Source organism: Symphodus melops, assembly GCF_947650265.1.
Source record: "Symphodus melops genome assembly, chromosome: 1".
Taxonomy (NCBI): Eukaryota; Metazoa; Chordata; class Actinopteri; order Labriformes; family Labridae; genus Symphodus; species Symphodus melops.
The window spans coordinates 7,862,924-7,879,501 of NC_136691.1; the positions used below are offsets into that span (position 1 = coordinate 7,862,924).

Consider the following 16,578-nt stretch of genomic DNA (forward strand, 5'->3'; position numbering starts at 1 on the left):
CTGTGTTTGTTTTGGTATAGCCCAATGAGGACCAGCTGTTATAAAATCAGCCCACTCACTCTGCCAAAGGAGGAGGCTACGGAGAGGTGCAGCGTGACATGCTGCCCGGCATGTTTTTTTTTTTAAATCACTTGTTTTTTTGTTGTTATTTTGTAAATAAATTTCACCTGGGTTGCACATGAAGAAGCCTCAGCTCTACTTTGTCCTCCAGAATGCAGTCTAGGCTATCCGTGATTTCATATGTGGCGATGTAACATTCCAAACATGAGGACTCTCTGAATGAGTATAATGTTGAACCAAACACACTTAACAAACATATCTTTCCATCGTGTTTGAATTCTATTTGAAGTTTCTCTGATGTGTATGTCAATTTTTCATTACACTGATGCTTCTAATCACCATACAGCAGGAAAAACAGACAAGTATATAATACATTGTATTAGTTGTTTTATTGAGGCTTTCCACCATTTACATGAAGTTGCATTTCAGGAGAACATTACATTTCAGTGTTTGCACACAATAAACCATCTTGATTAAAATTTGGGGGTTGTTATAAATATGGCTAAAGAGCTAATTGTCCATAATTTCAAGCATGTGTTTTGAACAGATGGTAGTGTTTCCTATGGACTTGGGCTTCAATCTGTAAGGGTTCCTCACTGTTTGAAGGGAATTGGAAGTACAATTTCAAGCCTACCATCACTAACTTTCATGTAGGTTTGAGCCTCCTCTGAAGCTTGCTGCATTAAACCATAAAAAGTGCTATTGATCTGGTCCACAAAATAAATGACCATGTCTATTATGTATTCATATGAATTATTGAGCTGCTCAAAAGTTAGGGCAGAGATCTGGTCAACAACACTCTTCAGGACAGTGACAATGTTGCGATAGAAGATATTGATGTTAATGAACACTGCATCTAAATAGTCAGACTTGACAGAGTCAACAAACTCCTGCGATTTTTCAACAACAGCCTTCAGGGTCTCACCTATCTTTATAAGCATGGTGTCTAGACTTTCCATATTTTTGACAAAATCTACCAGTTCATCAAAGATTTGCTTGCCTGCTGATTTGACCTGATCCAAGACCTGGCCTACAGTAACTGCATCACCAACTGGCATGCGTACTTTGACATTACTGATCATCTCAACAAAGGAGTTAAGGTATACCTCTACATTCTCATAGATACTCTGGATGGTCACATCTAGCATAGCAGCAATGCTGCTGGTAAACTTCTTAAGGGCTTCAGGGAGAGTGGTCATCTCATCAGTACCAGGCAGTTTGAACTGAGTCTCTCTAAGGACTTTGATGACAGCATCCAGGAAGGTCTGGACAGTAAGTTGGTACTGGACAATGATGTTCCTGAAGAAGATTGATAGCTGGCTCATTTGAGCATCATAGTTGACTGCAGCATTGTAGGCCTCGGTAATTCGGTTAACAACTGTATTCCAAATTTTCTCAATGTTGCTTGTGATTTGGTATTTGTCTGCAAACATTGTGAATGTAGCGATGATGGAAGGGAGTCTCGTCTTCATTTCAGAGAGCATTATTTTGGGTGCCTCCATGTTGTAGGCAATCTGCAGGTTCATCTTATCAGCATCTTGAGGAGTTGATGTAATGACCAAGATGTCAATATCAACCTCTGGGGCAGACTGTTGAACAGAAAGAAAAAATGTAATATTATAGATTTACTTTGATTATTATAATTGGCCTTACATTATATCAAAACAGTAAATATTAATAATACTCACAGGATAACGCCCAAAGACTTTAGCACTCATCTGAGATGGTACTCTGCCACTGAACTGAAGGCCAAGGAAGCCAGATGATGGGATAGAAACTGAAGCACTAATACCATCTCTGAGAGCAGCATAACGGATGTTCATATCAGTGAAGGTAGGACTGGTGATGTCCACATTCAGGGTGTGGCTGGAAAAGAAAGCATTTCAAATGATGATTACCGTCATTTAATGACCTGATATTTCTTAGGAAGGAATGTGGTACATAGTTTACACATTGAAATACATGGGTAAAGGTGAGCCTTTGACAAAAAAATTCTAGATTAGTATTTACTAGTCATAATTTAACATATTTTTGAACAAATAGAGTTTTACCTCAAAGCTTGGCTTATAACATGGTTTACATTCATGGTCAAGTCGGTGTGTGTCAGGACGAGCTTGCTGATCCAGCTCAGAACTTCATTCTCAAAGCTTGTTGTGGTTGAAGCTGTTGAATGAAATAATTTCTCATAGATTAAGTGCTCAACAATGCTTGCGTTGGAAAAAAATAAATTTGTTGAGGGAATTAGATCAACTCACCATCCATGTCATATTCCAAGAGCACAAGCACTGAGGTGGCAGATGACTTCATGGTGACTTTGAAGATAGGAGCAATGCCTTCTACATCAGCTGCCATGTTGATAGTGTAAACTGGGCTGGCAAACCTGGCATTTGTTGAAATCTTCTGCTTGGCAGGTGTTACTGCAGCAAGAGTTTTCCCAAAGATGACGAATTCACCAAAGTTTGTTGGCTGAGACAAAACAATCTCGATATCCGCAGCCAGTGAAGAGATTGGTGCAAGATCAACTGTAGCCTGGACCGTGTGCTTTCCATTGGTGCTGAAGTCAAACACATTTGCCTCGTTGTTGCTGATATACTTCAGCACTGCATACACACGGCTAAGGGAGGCTTCAACTTCAAGACTCTCATTTACATCCATGCCAAATATTTTGGTGGTGCCATGGTTAAATTTGGAGTCAGCGATAACCTTGAAGGTGGATCGTAGGCCATCGGTATTAAGATACAAAGTAGCCTCATTATCAAGGACTCCCAAAACTAGATAGTCTTCAAGCACTGTACCATCCATATTTGCCTTTGTGGATGACTCCACAGAAACATACTCAAAGGTTCCCTCCATCTTCAGATTGTGGTCTGCCACTGCCATTCCAACAGCCTTTATCACTGGAACATTGTAATTGCCCTTCATTGTCAAGGTGGACACAGCATTTAATTTGGTTTTGGTGTCTGCAATCAGATTTTGGTTTGCTTCCAGGTTGAGTATGGGCAGAGCAATCTTTGCAACTGTAGCCACAGACACAGCAGCCTCAAGGGTCTCAGTGTTAACACTGATTGTGCTGTCATGAGTTCCTTCAATGTGCTGATTTTCAAGGGACAGTGAATTGGCCAGCTTAATTCCTCTCTTTGTGGTGAGACTGGTGGTGCCATCAAGTTTGGCTTTTAGACTCTCAAACACAGATGCTGTGGTAGCTCCCAGACGGAACACAAGATCATCCTCAGCAAACAGTCCAGCATTGGCATTCAAATTAATGATAGCAGACTTGAAAGACATATCTGCGATCAGGTTACCCACAGAGGGGATCTGGATAAGACCCATTTCAACAAGTGGGGCAGCATGACTCTTCTTGTATACAACTTTGGCATCTACATCTACAGTCTGCTCAGTGGTAGTCAAAATGTTCTTCAATCCAGTTTCCTCATACAAGTTCAGATCACTGATAGCTGGGGTATGGAAATTGACAAAAGGCAGGTCAAGCTCAGGAATGCTGATGGGGGATGTCAGGAAATCAAGATTTGCCTCACTTTCACAGGCAACAAAGATGCCAGCCTCATTTTCATTATTATCAACTGTGAAATTGTAGGACATCTTGTACTGATTTAGACGAGCCAAAGCGACTGTGTTAATCTGTTGGCTTTCAGGTTTTAAGATGGCAGTGTAATCATTCTGCAGATCTATCTTAGCAGTAAGAGCTTCGAAAATGTTGACTCTGGCATTTCCTTTGTTTTGGAATTCAAAGACAAACTCCACAGGACGGGCTACAATGTTGATTCCATTGGATAGGACTCCACTGACTGCCCCATATAGTTCTGTATCATGATTTGCTTTCAGCTCAACTTTAAGGTCATAAAGGTTTGCATGTCCAGATGCAACCAAAAGGCTGTTCTTGATAACTGGGGCCTCTGCCTCATTGCGCACATTAAACTTAAAGTAGGTAAAGGTGCCTAACTCAGCTGTAATTTGCTGTTTCATCTTTAAGATAGAAGAGTCTGTGTCTCCAGAGAAGGTAAGAGTGACAATGCTGGGGGTAATGGACATATGCAAGTTGCTCTTGTGGGTGCCTTCTTCAGCATTTAACTTGCCAGTGCCGGAATTTTCTGCTGTAAGACTCAGGGTGTAGCCATCGAGACGCGCAACTGCCTTCTGGTTTATAGAGGCCTCATTTCTGACATTAAAAACTGGGAGGTCCACTAAATGATTGTAGGTTGTATCAATAGAGGCAGACACTCCTCCTTCCATAGCAATAAAGGCTGTGTTCATAAATTCAGCTGAGTAAGGTGAAGTCGTAACCTTTACAGTGGTCTTTTCTTGGGCCTGGGCTGATAGGCCATAAAGAGTTACAGATGCTTGATGATCAACTCCAAAAACGACATGGTTCATCTTAAATGTCTCTGCCAAAACAACACGACTCATTTTTGGGATTGCGATACGAGCAGTGGAGTCAACATTGTAATTAAGAATTTCAAAATTTGGTGATGTGCCCTGAGATGAGAAGAATCCAGTGAAGGTAGGTGTCATTTCACTTTCAGTTGAGTTCTGGAACTCACCAGATGTCCTTAGTGTGTAGATGGGAGTGCTGAATTTGATTTCACCATAGAGTTTACCAAAGCATGGTACCATAAGCTCACTTGGAATGGTTGGCAGTTTGATCTCAGGAACCTGAAGAGACTTGACAAGTTTTTCTAGAGGAACTTGTGGGATGGTAGGGAATGAAATCTCAGGAAGAATCACTTCTGGGAAGGCTATCTCTGGCATTGATGGAAGGTAGTTCATAGTCAGGTCTCCAAAGAAAGCATCCATGTCCAGCATTTTGAGGTCAAAGTTTACAATGAAATCAAGAAGATCAATTATTCTCTGCTTGATGTCATCAATTGAAATTGTGGTGGCATGTACTGTATAGGAGCCCAGGATGGTGAACTCAGGAATGTCAAGCTGTGTTGGGATTTCAAACTCTTGAAGTTTATCCATGCTGAACTTCATTGAAGGCACATCAAGATTTGTGAAAGGAATGCTGAAAGATGGCGTGTTCAACTCAAGCTTCTTTAGCTCAGTAAAGAGCCCATCAATGATTTGTTGAATCTCACTGATGATTTTTTGATTGGGTGTCACTGTCTTTATCATCTCAATGGTGTTTGTGAACATGTTAGAGATGATGGTAAAGACCTTTGTATAGTATTTGCTGACAAGGTCCAGATAAGTTGTGATCTCAGCTTTGACGTCGAAATTTGTTATTGCCTGCTTTACAAATTCAGCAAATCCCTGAAGGTTAACAAGCACAACCTGGTCAATGAAGTCCTTAAAAGATTTAAGTACCTCTGCAACTCTGATTTCTCTTAAACTTTCCATAAAGCCTTGAACAGAGGACAGGAAAAGGTTGACTAGATCCTTTGTTGCCTCAAGTTTCTGGGGTATTTCAAGAGTTCGGATCACTTCGTTCACTTTATCTGTGTATGATTTGATCCAATCATTGGCAGTTATCACAAAATCATTATACTCCAGTGAATTCAGATATTTCACAATGTTATCGATAATTGTGTTCAGTTTTTGAATCACATTCTCAACATTAGCTGTCTTCAAGTAGTTGATGGTGTTCTGGAGGACTTGCATAAATAGTCCAGGAATGTCTGCATCCTTTACCATTGTTGTAACAGTCTTGATGGTTTCCTCAATTTTGAATTGCTTGATGAGCTCCACCACCTTTTCCAAGATAGCTTGAATCTTTTTGTCTGCCTCAAACTTGACGATCAGCTCCCTCATCTTGGCATAGAATGTGTTGATCTTTCCTAGGATGTCAAGGTCCTGAATGGCTTCTGTGATCATCTCTGTGACTTCACTGAAAATCTCTGTGGGAATCTGACTCACTAGTTTATCAATGCAAGCTTTAAGATCAAAAGATGCAATGTTACTCAGCTCAGCAACAAATACTTCCATGTCAAAGGCCTCAATGCGTTCTTTAATATAACTCATTACTGTCTGCAATTTAGCCTTGATTTCAAACTGGGCTTCAAAATCATTCAGGAAGGCAATGCTGCTGTCCTTCAGTTTTTCCAGGTCAATCTGCTGGATCGTCGCAGAGACGGTATCAATGAAGTGCACAACCATGGCCCTTATGTCATATTCCTCATTAAAGGCAATCAACTGCTGTTGGATTGTCTGAATAAGGTTTTCAGGAAGGATGCCGTTGACAATAATGTCCTTTATCATAAATGCAAAGTGTTGGATGTAAACACTGAGATCTGACAGCAATTTCTCAAAAGTTGCTTTGAAATTTCTCAATAAGGCTTCCACATCCTCCATGGAGACAACTTTCTGTGAAAAGTCACTTAAATACTCCTTCAGCTGATAAACCTTGTCTTCTATATTCAATTGAGTAAGAAATTCATCTACATATTGTGGAAGAGCCTCAAGTTTTGCTCTTACCTCCTGATTGTTGACGAAACCTTGCAGTGCTTCTCCAGCATACACGACAAAGCGCTTGATGCTTTCCAACAAGACAGGCAGATTCTCCATGAGAGGGAGCTGAATTATATGACTATCTGTGTTCTTGTCATACTTGAGGAAGGCGGAGATGGCAAATTCCTGGTTCTCTGCGGATTCAGTGTTGAGGATGTTTGAGAGGATGGCACTGGAAACCTCAATTCCTGTTCTTTCAGCCGTGTTGTAAATACTCATATCCTGGTTAAAAACATGCTCATTCACCTTTGATTTCATTCTGAAACTGGTCTTCTGCTCTTGGAGTGATAGAACATTATCCATCTTGTTGTCAAAGGTTGTCTCAAGAGAAAAGCCATTTTCTAGCTGCTGGGTCAAGGATGCTCTGCTTTCATGTGAGCTAGCAAATGCCAGAGGTTGTGCTTTAAGGAGGAACTTGCCATAGAGCTGGCCACTGTGCTTTCCATACACGGTCATGTCTCCATCAGCGTTAAAGATGGCATCAAGGTTGAAATCAAAAGGTACAATGCTGCAACGGATGGTGTGGTCAAAGCGCATTGGCTGGGAGTTGAAGCGGGCATCATTGGTAATCCTGGCAGCAAGACCAATAACTTCAAGCTCAGTGTTTTGGTTCATGTGTGTTCCAAGGAATTTTCCAGTAGTGCTGCATTTTGCAATTGCAGCCATATCAGCATAATTTACCTGATAGATGTGCTTGATCTCTTCCTCGCCATAAATAGCTTTCAGGCGTCCAGTAAGATCCATTTTGTAAAGTTCTGCCTTTAGCTGGGCTTCATTGATGAAGTTGGCTGCCAGAAGTCTCAGGTTGTTGTTTACATTTGCAGAGGCTGTGTAGGGTTTCAGGTCGACGATGACATCATGAGTGTAAGCAGCATACTCACTTGCAGTAGCTTCAGCCTTTGAGTTGAAGTCAAGGCTAGAGAGTGTAATTGTCAGAGTGTTGGCATTATCAAACTTAATGTCACGCATAACAGCCTTGTTGGTTATAGACAGAGAAGCCTTTGAAGCATCTAGCCCAGCACTGAAGGTGTTTTCCAATGTAAGGGGGCTCTGAAGGGTGGTGGTTCCACTTGTTGTCAAACCATCCTTGTTCATTGTCAGAGTAGCCTTGTGAGTTGCCTCATTCTCAAGGAGCTTCATGGTGGCATCACTGTTCAGGGTAAGACCATTGGTATTCAGGGAAGCAGTCATTAGAGAGTAAACTCGGTTTTCAGTGTAGTCTGTATTTGTCTCAATTCTCAAAATGACTTCGCCTGCTCCAGCAGCGGCCTCAGCCTGATTGCGGATCTTCATGCCAAGAGGCATGGCATTTGTATCACATTTAAGTGACAGCTTGCTATCTTTGAAGGAAAGCTCAGCAACATTGGTCAGAATGTCTTCGAAGGCATTGGTGTTGGAAACCACTGACAGTTCACCATTGGCAAGGTTTGCTGCAATGGTGTTCTGGGCCTTGACAAATGTGGATTCAATCTGAACAGTGGAATCAATTTTGGCCTCTGGCCTGAATGGGAAGATTGTGAAGGACTGGGTTGAAATGGTCTTGCCATACATGGGTCCAACCTTCAACATTCCCTCAAGGTTGCTGTCAGTAGAGATTTCTTCAGTGTTGACTCCTGCCATACCAGTGTGCCCCAGCACAATATTGAGACCAAGGGGGCTTGTGACTTCAATCTTGCTGCTGGTTTTCAAATTAATTTTGTCTGTGATGGTGGCATCTTCGATAATATTAACACTAGCCTCAATGAATTTATGAGCTAAAGTGGTTTTCAATTCAGCCTTGATGGAATCAGAAGTGGCCAACATTCCAGAGCCTAAATAACAGGAAAGACAGGAAATAATACGTTAACTATTAATTGCTCAGTATTTTCTAATTATCATTTTTGAAATATACAAATACAGTAATATACAAAATAAAGTAGTTTAGTGTTATCAGAGAACACTGTATATTTGAAACTGAAATAAAGCCCTCTATTCAAGTCCAACTTACGTTTACATCTGTATTCTTAGAGGATAACAACTTGACATATTACAAACAAATGAATAGCATCAACTACATACCGTCAATCTTTACTGAGAGAATGTCCAGTGGGGAAGTTCCTCTCACATCAAACTTAGCTGAGTAGCTTGGTGTCTCTACAACATCTTTTCCGGCAGCGATTGAGGCTTCCAGGTTGTAAAGGTTGCTCTTCATCAGAGCTGAAACCTCAGCTTTTCCAAAAAGAGGAATAGCCAGAGTAAGGCTCTCGGGAACAACAAGCTCTGGGATAGGAATTTGCATGGAGACAATCTCCAGTCCAAACTGGGGCAAAGAGAAAGTTGGTGTGGTCAAGGCTGGTGGGAAGTTAAGCTCTTCTGTTGACTTTCCACCAAGAGGAAGAGGGACAGAAATGATGAAGCGCTCAGTGTTGAAGTAGTAGACAGCCTTTGCCTCGCTGTTAAAAAAATATATAAAATGCATAAATGTTTTAGAAAACCTTTCCATGTGTTTCAAACATAATCATTGAGTTCTTTACACTTACGTATTTAGGTATAGTTTCTCTGGCAGGGAAATCTCAGGCATATCAGGCACTCTGAAGTTCTGAATGTAAGGGAAATCAGCACCATACTGTTCCATGTAGTTGTTTGCCGCCTAAGAAAAAAATGTCATCGTTTTATGCATATTTCAACATGCTAGCAAAATTACATGAATGACTGTTAAATCCATGATTCATACCTCCACAAACTTGACCAAGATGTGGCGGACCTTCATGTCAGTCTGCCCCACCTGCATGTCAAGGAGCTGGTTGCCATACATGTCAATGATATCTGCTTTTGGCAGGATGGTTGTCTCAGTGTTCACATCAGACTTGACTTCAACCTCGATCTTGGTACCATCTACAAAAACAGGAAGGTTATTCAACAGGAATGTTCATATTTCATACCAGCGGCATTTTGAGAATGTTAAGCATAATTCATGAAAAATCTATATTAATTTCAGCCAAATTGTATTTTATGTTTGTGCTGAGATATTGCCAACTTTCTCATCATTCTATTGATTAAAGCATTTTTGCACCTTTATTACAGAGGAAGGACAGTAGATAGAGACGGAATCAAGGAGAAAGAGTTGGGATAGACATATGGGAAAGGAGCCACAGGCCAGGCGTGAACCCGGGCCGCTCGCGTGAGGACTATAGCTTCGATGGTTGGGGATGCATGCACTATCCACTGCGCCACCAGCGCCCCCACCCCTTTTTATCATACATCCCTTTTTTCACCAATGCCTGTCCATGGTTATATATTTAAGTGATGATCCAAGGGTATATAAACCTTTCCAAGAGCAGGAAAGTAAATTGTAATAGTATATTATAAAAAAAAGGGTGACAATAAATTACCATATTTCATTGCGATTTCCTGCTCAGATGTGGCACCCATGACCTTGATTTCACTCTTGAGGCCCAATTCCATCTCCTCCTCACGTTTCAGGTTTGCTGTGATGGTGGCGTCAGCATTGATGGAGGGAACAAGAAGTTGGACTTGAAGCATACCTTCTTTCATGGCCATAAGTCTGAAACACATAACAAGCAGTTAGTGTGCTCTCAGTTATCATCGACACATTCATTTTAAATTTAGAGAGTTTGTGGTCGGTTTCTTACTTGGCACGTCCAACCAGGGACAGCTGAGGGATGTTCTTGTTTATTAAGTCAAGAGAGATTGAGTGGGTTCCTTTGCCCTTGGTGCTTCCATCAACAACACCCAGCCTGAGTCCAGCCTCAACATCGTAGTCAGGGATCTGGATGTCAGCTGTGATTACATTCTTCCTTCTGTTATATTTCATCATTGCTGTGGCTTCAGTTGGCTCTGCACCTGTTGTTGACCAGCCAATAGAATACAATAAAACAATTTAACAAACTGATCCAAATTAAGTTTGTAATGAACAAGACTCATTATAAAATGTTGTCCATTACCTTCAGCTCTCAGAACAAACTTCAGAGAGTCAACTTTCTGCCGACCCTCTTCTCCCTCCCTGAGGAGCTCGTAGGCAACGGTAGCTGTATACTCAGTGATTTCACCAGTTGGGTGGAGTTCAATGACAAATCTGTGGATTGATTAAATGAATTCAATCTTCAAATGTATTTCATTTGAACAACTGAAATGATTTTTCTTTGGTTTACAAAGTTTTGCTTACTTGCTGTCTCCAGTAAAGGGGAAGTAAGGGGTTGTCTCTTGAGAGAAAGCATCTGTGTACTGTAGAGCAGTGCAGTATTTCATTCCAGCGAAGAAGGGAGTGCACTCACTGACGTCAACCTTGTCCGTCACTGTAGGAGGGATGGTCACCTCTGCTGATCCAGTCACTGCCACCAAGTTGTTTCTGTAGTTCAATTGTGAAGACATTGATTGTTTACCATTGAAGTTAGGTTAACAGGATCCCTTGAATTATTTTTTTGAGGCTATGATTCCTCTGATCAAATCATTTTCGATTCTTTTTTTCCTTCTTTCCTTCTTCAGGCTATATTTCTTATTAGTTGCATCATTAACTATTTTTCAATCACCGGCTGTAGGTTTCTTTCTTCTTTTAAAGTTTTTGTCTGCCCCATCATAGCGATGTGGAACCAGAATAACTCAAAGTTGTACCCAAACTTACGTTATTTTGATGAGCTTCATTGGATGCACTGGAGCAGGGATTGTCAGCTTGACATTGTCACGGGCCAGGGAGATCTTGGCACTGAGACCACTCTCGTGGAATATGCTGGTGTGCATCTCCAATCCAGACGTGACATATTCAGGGATGTATGAACCAATCCTGGTGTCAAACTCAATGCCAGCAGAGGGCATGAAGGTAACTTCACTCTGTGGAAATACAGCAGACATAGGTCAATTGTTTTTATTTGTTTCCCTGAATTCTTTATCATTAGCTGTCTGTTTAACCTAGAGTTTTATTTAATGCCTACCATGTCAGGAGAAATCTTAAGTCCACCCTTGATGCCAGGGGTAAAAGTACCAGACAGTGCAATCCTCAGAGGCACACCAGTGGTAGTAGGCAAGAAGAACTCATTGTCCATGAAGATGTAATGGGCAAAGATTGTGTTGTCAGCCTTGGTCATCAATGCCTTCACAAGCTGTTGCAAAGAAAACATATATATCAATTTTAAATCCTTAATATTGTTGACTTTTTTAATTGAGAGGGTTCCATTATTGATGAAACTAACAAAAACCTTCCTTACATCAGTTGGGAACATCTTGAACATGCTGTCAATCATCATGGCGGCAGAGTAAGCCATCTCCTCCATTTCATTTGTCTTCAGGTATCCCAGCTCATTACCCAGAAGTCTCAGATAAACCATTGCTTCAGGAGACTCTGCTGTCCTGAGTTCCCTCACAAGTTTGTTGAGATTGCGTCCAATGTCTCTCATTAGATTTTGTGTGGCCTAAACATAGAGGTTCACCGTCTATTATGCGATATATCCCTTGTGGAAACAGTCATCGTAATTACAAGTTTATTATATAATGTGAGCCAAACAGATTTATTTGCATACCTGTCTCTTCATCCTGTCCTTCTTCAAGGCAGGCACCATGTTCTTCAGGATCTCATTGACTCTGAGTGGCATGTTATCGGAGACAAAGTACATTGTCTTCAAGGCAATGTCGGGGAAGAATCCATCTTCTCCAAACAGGGCTTCAACAGTTGGCTCAAATCCTTTGCCCTCCATACCAATCTGAAAAGGGTGCAAATTTTTCCGTCTCAACTTAGCTCATGACAGTGTTGTCTTAAAGCAACATTTTGCAGTATATTGTTCAAGTTGTTTACCTCCATCATGTCAATGTCATATCCAAAGGCCTTAAGAGTCATTTCAAGCATGACCTCCTTCGGCAGGTAACTGGTACCCTCAAAGATCATGTTACCCTCAAGAGATCCGATCTTATAGTTGCGAGAAAACTTGGTGGGATCCATTGGGCTTCCAATTTCGTTACCTTGCAGGGCATCGAGAATTCTGCGCCTCAGTCTGGGAGAAAGAAAGAAATGTTACTCTTTATTTTTTGCTGCTGATCATTTCCAGACTGTGCAGTATAACTCAATCAATCTTTTATTGTATAGTGTCAATTTATAGCAAATGTTAATGCAAGACACTTCACAAAAGAGAAGGTCAAATACCATACTCTTTGTTATATGATATTACAAAAGATGAGGTTGAAGACCTTACTCTGTTTTACATTATTCATAAATGTACAAATACCTTGCAATGTAACACATTTGAAAACTACAAATATAAACCTTCAACTCCTTCTTTTACTTACTCAAGGGTCTCTGGTTCAGTTGAGGACAAAATGTTGGTCACATGAGAGATAACAAAGCTCTTGACTTGTTGGTCCTGCTCATTGGGCAAAGCAGCCGCCAGCTGTTCGAGTTCATTGGGCATGGGGTCCTTCATAAGTACCAGATATGCAGCAATACGCTTTTGCATGGGACTTGCACCATCCAGAAGCACCTGCATCAGAACCTCTCTGCCCTGTGAATAAACAAGATTTATCAAATGAATATATAGTCAATTTCATAGCCCGCACATTCTTTGAAAGCCTTTGCATAATTTGACATGCCTCCGCAGGGACTGGGGTGAGTCTGTATGCTTGGATGGCGGCCTCCTGCACGGCCAGGGAAGCTTCAGGTTGGTTAACACACTGGATCACAGCAGCTCTGAGTGCAGGACTGGCAGGTCCCACAGCTGCAGCCATGTTTCCAATAACCTATTATAGAAACCAAAATTGTCATTCCATCAATGGGTGGACATTATTATGGATGTTCCGTTTTTTTTCCTTTGTTGCTCTGCCTTCCAATATGATAAATAAGAATAATAACAGTAATTACAAAACAAATTTGGCCAATTGGTTTAGACTCCTACCCGCAATGTCATGAAAGTGGTGTCCTTGTCACCAGTGCAGTCTCCCAATTGTGCAGCCATGAACTCAGCAACAGAGTGTATCTCAGGGATCATTTTTTCCTCAGCTTTGTAGAATCTGTTTCAAAAAATTAAACATATTTAACACAAATAACCTTTGTAGCTCACTGTAAAAAAAAAAAAAAAGACCAAAATGAAATGTTATTTATTTAATCTGAAATATAACTCGGTTGAATTCACTCACCTCTTGACAACATTGCTCAGGGCATACATGATTGGCTTGCTAGCCTTGTATTTGGCCATCTCAAGCATGTCATTGATCAGCAGGGGAGAAGGATTGGACAAGAGTCCCAATGCAAACACACCAGCATCAACCTCGAGTGAAGAGGTGTCAAGAGTCCTGAAGATCTGCATGATGGCACTGCTGCACTCAGGTGTTCCACACTGAGCGAGAACCTGGTAGGTCAGGACACGGGACACAGCAAGGGCTTCAGGAATGGCGGGACTCAGAGTCTCGGTCTTCATTCCACGGACGATGGCGACAAGTTTTTGGAAAAGGTCGCCCCTTCTGTCACTCTCATTCTCAGGAAGAGTTGCCAATTCTCTGAGGAGTTTCAGACCTGCATCTTTATCCTGGATAACACTCTTATCCTCAACAGTCTCCATGTGAAGACCCTTGACAATGTTACCTTTAATAAAACAAAAAATGAAATATTTTTATACATGTTTCGATATCAATTACCCATAAATAAACCAATAAAGTTTAGACAAACACCATACTTGTTTCAAAGACCCTCTCATTGTAAGGAGTAACCTCAAGAAGAGTCAGTTCTTGCTTTCCAACATTGGTCACTCCATATTCTCCCCTGTAAGGAGACAACATGTTTAGAAATGTATAGATTTCTTGTCATACAAACACAATGGAACAAATAGCATTTTCTTTTAAAAGGTTTTCATATGAAAGCTAAGACTCACTTGTGTGAGAAGGGAATGAGGATGTGTTTCTCAGTGCAGGAGCCGGAGGTCATGTGTTTCTTCTCATTGTCAAACTTGTAGTTGCAAGCCTGAGTGCTTGTGATCAGCTTAGACATAGGGTAGTTCTGAAATGGACAAAAACGTGTTTGATTAGTGTGTTGTAGGGGATTTAGTAACACAAACAATCTAAACATGCATGCTTCCAATTCATTACTTGTCAATCAAAATATTTCACAGTTCAGTAAAGTTATTTAACTTGGATTTTCATGCCATAAAGTTTGAGTTTTCAGAGCTACAGTATGCCACATTAATGATTTTCAACAGCCAAACTGACATTTGACGGATACATTTAATTGAAATAATTTACTTTCCGAACTCTATTTTATAAGATTTAATGCTAACTTAAAAAGTTCATGTTGTTACTGTGGACAATGCAGTTTGAATGTCTTACCATGCTACGGATAAGTGCCAGAGGGCTGGTGTAAGCTCTGAGTGGAACAAATTTGTCGCATCTGGACAGATCCCTGGTGAGGCTGATATCAGTGACAATGTCCTCTCTAGCGTTGACAGTGTAGAGGGTCTTGCACTTGCCGTGGATAGTGGGCTAAAATGAAAGATTAGAGAACACATTTAGAATATAATACAGTTATTTGTATAACTAGAAATAACAGCATGGTTTGCGTTGTGTACGAGTTTCTTAGTTAGTGAATGTACCATGTTCTTGTTCTTGTCCTCTTCCAGCAGAGGCACAGCCAGGGCAGAGATGATACCCCTCTTGATGTTTAGGGTGGTTGTTGTCTCACCATCTTCAGGGTACAGTTTCACATCATACACTCCCTCAACCACAACCTTCAGAGGATATCTAAAACAAAATGGACAACATTTTAATTCAAATTTGCCTGGGCCAAATCAACAAACGTATCAGATTTGAGATGAAAGATTTAAAGAAGATATAAATGGAAATACAAAGTTCTGCTGGTTGTCTAAAGACAAGACTTTTACAATAACCTCCAAAAGCAAATATAGCTTGATTTGTGCTTATGAAATTAGAAGTGTCATAATAGAAAACCGTCAGAGTATCTTACTTTTCCATTTCAGCAGCAAAGGCATCAGAGCTGGGAGCAGGACCGAACACAGGGTTGCCCTCTGCATCCATGTCAACCACCTCACTCAGGCTACAGCCAGTGGTGCGGACAATGAAACTACAGGTCTGAGGTACTTCAATCTCAACCTGTGAGATAAAGAATTGTTTTAACTAATTCATCCTCAATAAAGATGTTATGAGAAAAAATCCTTTTGTCCAAGAGCTTACTCATACCGTGCAAACGCCTTTGGGTCCGTTCTTAAGCTGTGAGGCTCCGGTGATGGCATTCAAAGATTCAGCTTCATACTGGTATACATACTTGTGCAGGGTCTTGTACCGTTTGGCAACTAGATAGGAAAATAAGTGTTAAAAGCCTTCTATTAGCTCCTGGTCCAATATTGTTAGGGTTTAGACTGGATGTAAACACAGTTAACATGAGCATGGTCGTAGAGGATAAACCTTTGTAACTCACGCAGGCAGGTTGGCTGATCTTCATCTTGGGCAACTGTATAAAAAATATGACATTTTACATAACACGTTGTACGATAACAAAAAGGGGTGACATTAAACATTATGTCCTTAGTAAAAATACCATTGGATCATGTTTCACTTGTCAATAATTTTCAATTTTATGACAGATTCCTACATTTTGAATTCAATTTAGCAAATGGTTTAAAGCTTTAAGAAAAATACAATGCCATTTTTGACATGTTCCTTTGATTATTGATGCACAACAGGAGTGATCACATTAAGCAAAAAAAAAAAAAAAAAAGTCCCAAAAAAACCACTCAGCCAGGTACAATTTCAAAGACACATATCCTTAGATTTACTCACAGGCCAAGGCAGATGTGCTGAGGAGCAGCAACAGGCAGAGCTTAGAATCCCCCATGATGGGTTAGTTTAAGCTCTCTCCCTTGAAGTCGGCGAGTACTCAGGCGAGACTGATTTCTTAGCTCCAGCTCTGGGCTTTTATACCCTCAGCTGGGCTCTTTCAGTCGACTAGGAGGCACAGACAGTGCTTTGAACGCTCAAAGTCCACTCCACCCTCCTGTGTGGAAGGACAAAGGCAAAAGGTTTAAAGGGACATACATGTTACAAAGCACAGGCCTACAAAACTGGTCA

The 16,578-nt window shown here is 40.9% G+C and overlaps 1 protein-coding gene across 1 annotated transcript; it reads right to left on the reverse strand.

Annotated features, from left to right (window-relative positions):
* Positions 1-653: 653 nt before the first annotated feature.
* Positions 654-16,374, reverse strand: apobb.1 (apolipoprotein Bb, tandem duplicate 1; the record flags this gene model as incomplete). The annotated part of the gene is made up of 28 exons (XM_079370968.1): positions 16,291-16,374; positions 15,929-15,961; positions 15,691-15,803; positions 15,458-15,603; positions 15,087-15,234; positions 14,824-14,976; positions 14,373-14,497; positions 14,178-14,263; positions 13,642-14,086; positions 13,401-13,515; positions 13,099-13,245; positions 12,799-13,010; positions 12,311-12,506; positions 12,039-12,218; positions 11,727-11,930; positions 11,454-11,621; positions 11,147-11,352; positions 10,691-10,873; positions 10,470-10,600; positions 10,158-10,368; positions 9,897-10,069; positions 9,239-9,399; positions 9,045-9,154; positions 8,584-8,957; positions 2,316-8,336; positions 2,112-2,223; positions 1,749-1,926; positions 654-1,649 (listed from the first exon to the last, which is right to left on the reverse strand). The coding sequence occupies exons 1-28, from the start codon at positions 16,343-16,345 to the stop codon at positions 654-656; spliced, it is 11,382 nt and encodes a 3,793-aa protein (XP_079227094.1). The 5' UTR covers positions 16,346-16,374.
* Positions 16,375-16,578: the final 204 nt, after the last annotated feature.